The sequence below is a fragment of the Lonchura striata genome, chromosome 6, assembly GCF_046129695.1.
Source record: "Lonchura striata isolate bLonStr1 chromosome 6, bLonStr1.mat, whole genome shotgun sequence".
NCBI lineage: Eukaryota > Metazoa > Chordata > Aves > Passeriformes > Estrildidae > Lonchura > Lonchura striata.
The window spans coordinates 37,474,783-37,484,097 of record NC_134608.1 but is presented as its reverse complement, the minus strand read 5'-3'; the positions used below and the strand labels follow the sequence as shown (position 1 = coordinate 37,484,097).

At 40.4% G+C, this 9,315-nt stretch overlaps 1 protein-coding gene across 2 annotated transcripts; it reads right to left on the bottom strand.

The window, feature by feature from the left end:
* Positions 1 to 1,830: 1,830 nt before the first annotated feature.
* Positions 1,831 to 9,261, bottom strand: NDUFAF1 (NADH:ubiquinone oxidoreductase complex assembly factor 1). 2 transcript variants are annotated; one of them, XM_021533456.3, is made up of 5 exons: positions 9,063 to 9,261; positions 7,172 to 7,787; positions 5,198 to 5,383; positions 3,909 to 3,983; positions 1,831 to 2,258 (listed from the first exon to the last, which is right to left on the bottom strand). In XM_021533456.3, the coding sequence occupies exons 2-5, from the start codon at positions 7,673 to 7,675 to the stop codon at positions 2,118 to 2,120; spliced, it is 906 nt and encodes a 301-aa protein (XP_021389131.1). In that variant the 5' UTR covers positions 7,676 to 7,787; positions 9,063 to 9,261; the 3' UTR covers positions 1,831 to 2,117. The 2 variants fall into 2 exon arrangements, with proteins under 2 accessions (XP_021389131.1, XP_021389130.1); XM_021533455.3 differs by having other exon boundaries at positions 7,172 to 7,683.
* Between the last annotated feature and the right edge of the window lie 54 nt (positions 9,262 to 9,315).

Genomic DNA, 9,315 nt, shown 5'->3' with positions numbered 1-9,315 from the left:
ATGGTTCAGGTTGCTTTTAGCTAGTGGTATCCAGAAAGCAATTAATGAGACCTTGTAATGTGCCCTGAGCATAATGTTTCTGTGACCAACTTCTCCACTGTGATGACAGTTCTAAACTTTCAGGGGCTTAGAACTCTCTTGTTGCTTCATAATGTTTTCATTAAACTAATTTACTTGACTAAAAGATGTTAAAGAAAATATAAGTGGAAAAAAGATGCTAAAGAAGCCTCCTTGCAACTTAAGATAGACTTGTGCATCAGAATGCACTTGTTGTGTGCTAGAATACAGGCTTTAGATAGCAGCAGCTTCAAAATATTCCAGTGTTCAAAATGACAAGATTTGGAAGTACCTGCTTGCCCTGTTCTCTAAGTTACAGCAATTATTCAGCATTTCTAATTGAATGCCTATGAAATAGTAGGGAATTTCAAAAAGAAAAAATAGGCAAGCTCCCTGGCAAACAACTGTATAACATAACTGTAAACTACGTTTTTCAAAAAGTCACAACTGAATTTACAAATTACCAACTGAATGTTTTGAAGAGTTAAGGTCTTGCTCCTTTCTATGGTAAATAGCAGATGTTAAAATTGTCTTGCTTTTCACCTCTAAGATGCTTAAAAGAGGTTATAATTGAGATACACTCAATACCTTGGTTTTAAAATAAGCTGTTATTTTTACATTGAAAAATACATAGAAAAGTTGTCTGGATTTTTTAGGGAAGTAAAAAGGTAATTTAGCAGTTATAATCTCATCTGTTGAGCAAATAAGCATTTCACTGAATTTAGTGTCCCATCAAATATATGTTGCAATGTTAAGAAAAAGCAAAATTGTTTAATAAATTTAAGGGGGAAATATTTTTAATATGTCCTGTTTATCACTGGCTTTATAATTTAGTGTACTAACTGCAATTGCTTCCTTACTCTGGCACTCTTTTTGTTAATGTTTGTATTTACTGCTGTTTTCTGTGCCAATTGTTCCTCACCAACTCACCTGCCTCCCACTCCATGAAAGATGTTTGCTCTGCTATCTTCCTGGTATCATCCTTCTTCTACAAATAAGCAGCTGAATTCAGTGCAAAAGGAAAATGATAGTACAAGATCCTGTTTCAGCTTGCTTCATTGTGGTCTCTTCCATATAAAATACAGGTACATTTAATACTTCTAAAGTATACTTAAAGTCACTGTGGAGGAGGTCAGTGCTTTAATTACTTAAATTTGACAGCTGAAACATAAACTTTACAAAGCCAGTGCTGAGTGGTTATCTTGAATTACTGAAAACTTAATTTATCTGAAACAGAGAGGTATTAAGATTCTGTGCCACCAGTTGAGGCTGTGAATTCTTACACCACAGCTGAGTTAGGCTAACTGCACACAGCAGAAGTGGGAGCTGCTGTGCCCTGTAATGGTGCTAAGTAAGCCAAGCTCTGCCTGCTCAGGGAGGAGACAGAGCTGCAGCTTTCCTCCCACCCCTCCTTTGGAGCATTACTTCTTTCTAACAACCTTGGCTCTGTAACGTTGTAGGATTACCTTCAACAGCTCTGAAGGAAAAGTCACACAGGCTGCACAGCTCTTGTTTCCATCTTGGCAGGGCAGCTTTTTCTTTTTTTAGCTATCTAGAGGAGCCAAAGTTAAAGGTTGAAATACTTCTGCTTTTTCCACTTCGGGTCCTGCTCTTTGTAAAGCTCTGTAGCTGAGTCACACTTAAGCACCAGTCCTCAGAATATTAATTCTCATAGCTTTTTCAGTTTAAAACTAGCAGATGCAAGTGTTTTACAACTGTCAACAAACCACATAATATAGAAAATGAAAGTGTTGGACAAAAAAACCCAACAAACTTATTAAATACTTTTATTTCAGTAAAGGTCAGGACAGAAGCCAAGAGGAGTTACTACTTTGTAGGAACATCACAACTGCTCTCAGGCTACGTTGCAGTCCATCCATCTCCGTACAGTCTCTCCAGGATTCTGTATTTGGGAGCTTAAAGATGTCAGTGGTATCACACTTCATGTAGTTATCTCTTTAATGTTACACAGGCTCTTCAAGTTGTTAAAAGCCACATGTTAAGTATTTTATAAAAATAAACCATATATCTGAAGAATGTTCAAAGGACACCAGTCCAACTTAGACTGGAGTGTTCTTGTCATATGCTTCATAGGCAAACTTTTCTTTATGAGCTCTGTCATTTAGCAGACCAATAAAATCGATTTCCAGCTGGAATGGACCATCTACTTTATCTCCAATGGTGAATCCAAGGGTTCTAATCTAATTAAAAGACACAGAGGGTAGAACAGTATTTATAATATTACAATCAAACTCAGTTGTATCTCCCAATTCTATATTTTACACACCAATCACAGCCATCTTCTCTAAACTGGTATTTGTTCAAAATGCAGCAGCATTTCTTAAGGCTTGAACACTTCACTACCCCATTTTGAAGACAGACTCCAGTGGGAAATGACTCCACATTTGTCTTCCTACCACTGTGTTAATAAAACCTTGATTTAAAATGGCCCAAGCCTAAAGCAACAGTTACTTTTATCCTTCATGCTTTGTATACAGCCAATTTCATAACAACTGGATTTCTAAACATATTTTCATAAAATCAGTATTCTTTCATTAATAGGAAAAACAAAAATGTAAGTAAGGATGGAAGAGGGATCATTCTAGATAGAGATACACTATCTACTCTGCAAAAACACCAAACCAGACATTTTAGGACTTAATTTTAAGCTGGGATGAAACAATCACTGAGCTTAATAGTAAAACGAGGTTCTTAGCCACTGCTTTCCAATTAATGTTCTTAAATATAAGAACAAATCTGTGTGGCTCATGTGTGCTTTCTATTAGACTGTGGCTTGCCCAAATGCTCCCTCACCTCTTGTGTGTTACAGAACACCTCCATCGCTAACAGCTCAGTCCAGGCACCAGTGCAGAACACCTCATAAACTCAGCTGCCCCAAAGCTCTGCTGAAAGGGTAGGTCTGAGCAGTGCCCATGATTTTAAGGACTGCTGTAAGTTTGGGAAAATAATGTCTAGGATGTATCAGATGAATAAATGTGGTCAGAATCTAAGTCTTTATTGCAAATATATGCTAAATAAATAACAAACAAAGCTAGGTAAATGCGCTAACACTCCTCCAGATCATTCTAAATGCTTTCAATGCTGCTCCTTCCCCAGCAGCAAGCCTACAAACAGCCCCATGGCTTTTAGAGTCCAGAGAGTTTTTAAAGCTCCTTTTTTCCAAATCACATTGTTACAGATAATGTATGGGAGTCACCTAAACTCTCTGCTCTGAAGAATCAATTCCTTTGCAAGCCCTAGTTACACTGCTTCCTGCCTTTTTTTATTCCTATTTAACAATTATTTTCTGCCTTTCCAGGTTCCTAGGAAGACACACATTAGTACCATGAGGACCATGAATTTAAGAGTTGGACTTGATGGGCTCTGTGGGCCCCTTCCAACTCCAAATATTCTGTGTGTGACCAAGACATTTTATTAAGATTTCTTAAACTATCTTCACACTGCTTTCCTGATTTTGGGGTTTCTATAAAATATGTAAAATTACAATGCAAGTGCATAATTTTTACTGTCAAATGCTACACATAAAATAACCATCAACAAAACTTCAGCTGAGGATACTTAGATCAAGTACTGATTTGTCCCTTTAACTCCTAGTAAATATTTTTAAATAGCTCATATACAACTTTATGTTTTCGTTTACCACACATGATAATAAGTAACTTATAACATGAAGAGGCCCTTTTATTTCAAATTCACAAACATTACAGAATTTGTAAGTTATCTTTATCAGGCCATCTTGAAGGAAATGCTGAATTTCTTACAGAGCAGTTGTGCGTTCCTTATACTGCCCTTTCAAAAGAAACGTCAAATAAAGCCTACAGAACACTTGCCTTGTCTAACCAGACAGGATGCTGGTTATCCTGGACTCTTCCCCGACTGGAGAGAAAGAATTTGGAGAACGGAATCTGACATGAACAAAACAAACAAAATCACACTTTAGTGTCACCAGTGTATAAAATAGAAACTTAGGGAAAAGAAAATAATGTGTTAATAAAGTAACACTCTGTTGTATCTGGTATTAGCATTAGCTGGGTACATAAAAGTGGCACAAAGAAATGGGGCACATTAACCCTTTCAACTGGCCACTTGCAGCCAGCTCCAGGCCCACCTTGTCCTGTGGTGGCTGCAGCTGTCACACAGGAGCGTTACCCTGTCAGGACACAATGAATGGCTGCAGCACAGAAGGTGGTCTTTACATCAGAATATCTCCTTCCAGTAACATGAAAATATAAACCAGAAATTACTGCAAAGTCTACCATGGGTACATACTGACAGCTCATCTGTACCCAGGCTGTGGATTTCACAGTGCAAACTTTGTACTCAGACATCAGTGTCTCTAGCAAAGCACTTCAGGGTAACATAAAAATTTCTTTGAAAGTAGTGGAAGCAAGAAAGCAGGGCTGGCTGGTGGCTGGTGAGAGTGAGAGAAAAACATCCAAGACAGCAATGACACTCCAACTTTCATCCTCCTGGCTCTTAGTCTGTAGAACAGCAGGCTATTTTCACATGATTGGACAATGGTGTCATAGAGCACTCAACACCAATTCATAAAGATATGCAAACCTCCCTATAGTTGTCAGGGAATTACAGAAGGTCTTCTAGTTGCAACTCACACTTCTTAAAAATATTATTTTTAAGAAGTCACAGAGTCAAGGGTCATAAATGACAAATCCCAACACTTGAGTCTGACTAACTCCAGAGAGGCTGCAAGTCAAGCAAATCCTGTTGCATGGAACAAATCCTACAACAGCCTACATCCATTTGTATTACAGATAAAATGGTTACCACAGAGAATATTCCAGGCAATACCTGCTAAATTTCAATTGCTGTATGTATCCTATTACTCCAATAAGAGGCAACAGTAAGCATTCAGGTAATTCAGTATGCATTCAGTAAGCATTCAGAGAAACATGGTGGATCAATTCTTTAGTACAACTGACACAGTGTCCTCCCCTAGTCCAGTTTTGGGAACTCCCAAACCAAAGGAACATGCATATTGTGTAATGAAAACATTGAGTGGACAGGAATAGAAAGTAACTGTGAATGCTGAAAGAATTCCACTCCCTGTGTTTTGGCCAGGACCTCAAGATGGTCTCATTAGTTTGAAAGATTAGCTCACCTGTATTTCCTCCCAGTATGGGCCCCCTCGGGTAAACATGAAGTAGGTGTAGAGGTCATCCTTTTGATGAGAGAAGTAGGGGTCTGTATAAATATTTACCATCCAAGGTCTGCCATCACCACGGACACGTAAATACAGACTGTTGAAGTTTGACCAGTCATAATACTTCTTCCTGTTAAAAGATCCCTACAAATTATTGAAAAGTAGAATTATTCCTCCTTCATAGAGGGACACTTTCATTATGAGGAACAGAGCATTGTTGCTTTGATCACTGCCCTTGTTATTATGTCAGATAGCATTTACTGTAACACAGTAAACACAGCTACTCTGTCATCACCCTGGCTGCTGAGCTCACTGAATTTCCTCCAGCACTATATTAGAGACCACAAATTGCAATATTGCCGCCTGAGGACTCACAATTTCATTATAAACCACAATCTTGTAACTATCAGAAATCAGACCTCCTTCCTGGGACTGAATTCCCTACCAGGCAATTACACAAATCCTGCAGTGACAGATCAGCACTTACACAGTTCACAAAGTTTAATATATTCTGTGGTCAATTCTAGATAATTCAGAAATGATAGCAGGAAATTGAAGTAGTGAAATAATTTATCCCCTTTGATAACTTCCCAATGGAAGACTAATGAGCACTGGTAGCATTTTATGTTTTCCAACTTTTTTTTTTTTCATTAGCTGTGTAAAATGATAAGATTGCAAGCATGTCTAATTCTTTATTGCATTTTCCCAAAGATCTGAAAAATCCTGATGTTGTCATTTGCATGATGGCATATCCAAGAGTCTTCAGAGAGCTACACTGAAGTCACTTGGAGCAATGAGGGGCAGAGGGCAGGGTTACTTTTGACCAAACTTGCCAAGAAGTCAAAATTAAGGCAAAAAATTCAGATGCTTTCCCTTTATTTTACAGGACTACTATGATTACCTATCAGCTATCGTTCTACCAACTCATCTTGCAGGTAACAGAATAAGTAGATTATGAATATATAAGGCCAGTAGCTAGTTGATTTTATGGTTTTAACAGTTTTGAGCCTTTCTACTTAAATAAAGATGGACTAATATATTCCACTACTTCAGAATTAGGAAGTGAAAGTTTGAGTCACATTTGCACAAGTCAATAGCAGTCCTGAGAATTTAACTTGACTCCACTTGTTGTTCCAGACATCTGATCTAGTGTCACCATTTTAATCAGTGTTCATGTCTCTCATTTACCCATTGATTTTGCTTACTCATATTCTCTGCTCCCGAAGATTCTGGCCCAGAAATTATTCTACCTAAGTACTTGTTCCAAGATACAAACAACACATGAAATATTTAAGGATTTTATCCAGTGTGTGAAAATGCTTTTAAAGGTGCTTAGAAATAAGGGATGAAACAAGCAGTATCCATAATAAGCACACCCATTTCTGGCCCTAATTTGCTCAATTCTGAGCTATCAAAGATTTGTGTCTTGCTTTTTCTGATGTACAGCAGGAGGCAGACCTTTAAAAAGTACATTTCAAAGCATTGTTTTCTGCTCCTGTGAGAAAATGAGTTAATTCACCCTAACCAAGTCTGATGAATAGACCAAATTAAAGCCCAGAAAATTCTTCCTTATGATACATTCAACCAACTTCAAATTTAGAAACATGTCTATTTTAATCATACCAATTTTGGATATAAAGATTCATTCCAGATCCCTCATTTGTAAGGATGCTGCAAACAAGACTGTCTATTGTACATAAGTAAATGATCAAATATGCATTATTCCTAATCTAAGAAAGGAAAACAAAATCCAAGAAAAAATTTAAGTTCCTTCCAGGTCAAAGCGGGCACAGTAGCAATTACATGTCTGAGAGAAAATGCAGTACTCCTGAAAGTGATCAGCAGTAAAGAGCAGGCCACTTGCTGTCACTGGGATTCCACAGACACCCTCAGATTCAGCATCAAAAGCTGTGCAAACAGAGCTGTACTCACCACTGCCGGTCTGGATCTCATACTGCAATATCCACTGTATTGTGTCTCCCCATCACGAGGCACTTCTGTATTGAGGGTTCCATACAGCAGAGCAGCCTGGTTATTCCTGCCCAATTTGATGTAAACTTTACTTTTCCCTCCAATCTCCACATCAGAGGAAATAACCCATTTATTTAAATCTTCTTGGCTCCTAAACTGCCACAACACCCTTGTTTGTTCCAACAAGTGCTGACTTAAAGCATGGCCTCCAGGTCCTTTTAAGTAGTCTTGGGTTTCCTTCTTCAGCAAGCTTAGCTGAGTCTTTAGGTGATCAATGGCCTTCTTAAAGCTGAAATCAGCATTCTGCCAAGACAGTTTTTTCTCAGGCTCTGCCCCTGGCCTCCTGTAGCTGCTGTACAATTTTGAATTGCTGAGGAGAGGTCCAAGTGAAGAGAGCAAAACTTTGGGTCTGCAGCATCCACCGTGGAAGGAAGCACCATTCAGCAGCATCACAGCCAGAGCCATACTGGTAACTTAAAGAATTCACATCCAGTAAGGCAATTAATGGATTGAAAGTTAATTTAACAACAAAACTAGTATTCAGAGCTATCTTATTGTAGTTACTGTTGATCTTCACCTTTAATGAAGAAGAGAAAAGGCTATAAAAAATTACATACAGGATGCTTGTGAAATTATTTAACTTTTATAATCAATACTAGCTAGAAACCCAAGTCATTGGAAAACAGAATGAAAAAAACCATCAGGAATGACACTTCCTCAGAGCTTGAGTTTACTTACTGACTTCCACCCTACGCTCTCCCCTGTCCTCACGGTGTGAAAGCCCCATGCAAGTAAGAAAACCCAAGTAAACTAATTTAAATAAAACTAAAAATAGAAAAGAAAATCAATTTATCCTCATCCTTTCCACCAGTAGGTTTAGGTGTTACAGATAACACCAAAAACAACCCGTGAAGGTTTCTAAAAGATGACATCTATATAACTAAAAAGTTTTATTCCTGCATGAAAATCACAAATTCACAAAAGGCAGACGCTGCTGCCACACAGACAAACACAACAACCTCATCTTAAACAGATGACTTTTCAAATAGTAAGTCCTGCAGCAGCCATACCACATTCTTCTTCCAAGTCATCCTCAATATACCTGTGTTAGGATTATAGAGAGATTTGCAAAGACCAAAAAGTTTAACATGAAAGACTACAATTCAATATGTTTTCTTTTTTAATAAGACTTCAGGAAAACTTTGCTCAATGCTCTGTACAGAGGCTATTTTCTCCTACTTGTAAAATTAGATGGGGGTTTTTTTGTTGTTTTTTTTTCATGCCACAGAACAAAACCAAAAATGATGTCACATGCATTCAACTTATGTGAGCTTTTAAGAATGGAGTCAGGCACCCCACTTGTATCCTCTGTGTGTCACTCACCTTCCTTTACTCACTGTAAAATTTACTACTGTTACCTCACACTCTAATAATTGAGTTTTGCCTAAAGCGACACTGAAGTAGCTTTTAGAATTCCCACTTTAGTAGCTTAGCATTCACTTTATTCTCCGTCGTGCACTTCACGCGATCGGAAGCAAGCTCGCACTTAAGAAGCCCTGTCTCCTCACTGCTTCGCCGAGCACAACAAGAGAACGGAGAACCCGAACACGTTCTGCGCTAGCCCGGCCTTTGTCCCTCGGAAGGCCTTGGCAGTGTACGCCGGTGGCGGCCCGGCAGCGCCGGCGGCTCGCTCGGCTCCCGCGCGGCCCCGCTCGCGCCGCGGCCTGCGCACGGGCCCGGCGGGCGGAGGCGAGGCCAGGCCGGGGCGGCGGCCGAGCCCCCTCCCTGCACAGCGGCCGCCCCGCCGCTCCTGCTCCGCGACCGACAGACCCCGGCACCCGCACCGCCTCACCTTCCCGCCGCCGGGTCCGCCGCGCCCGGGCCGGCCAAGGAACGAGCTGCGCGCCGCTCCGGTTGTGCCGCTCCGGTTGCGCCGCTCCGGTTGTGCCGCTCCGGGTGTGCCGCTCCGGTTGTGCCGCTCCGGTTGTGCCGCTCCGGTTGCGCCGCTCCGGTTGTGCCGGCGCGGCCGCGCCGTGCCCCGCGCGGATCCGCGGGCGCCGCAGCAGCGGCCGCGGGGACAGCGCGCGGCTCCGCCCTCGCCTCGC

Coding starts and splice junctions, on each gene's coding strand:
- NDUFAF1 (XM_021533456.3), bottom strand. CDS start 7,675: ATGGCTCTGGCTGTGATGCTGCTGAATGGTGCTTCCTTCCACGGTGGA. Junction 5,384..7,171: donor TGAGATCCAGACCGGCAGTG/GTGAGTACAGCT, acceptor AATAATTTGTAG/GGATCTTTTAACAGGAAGAA. Junction 3,984..5,197: donor CATACTGGGAGGAAATACAG/GTGAGCTAATCT, acceptor TGTTCATGTCAG/ATTCCGTTCTCCAAATTCTT.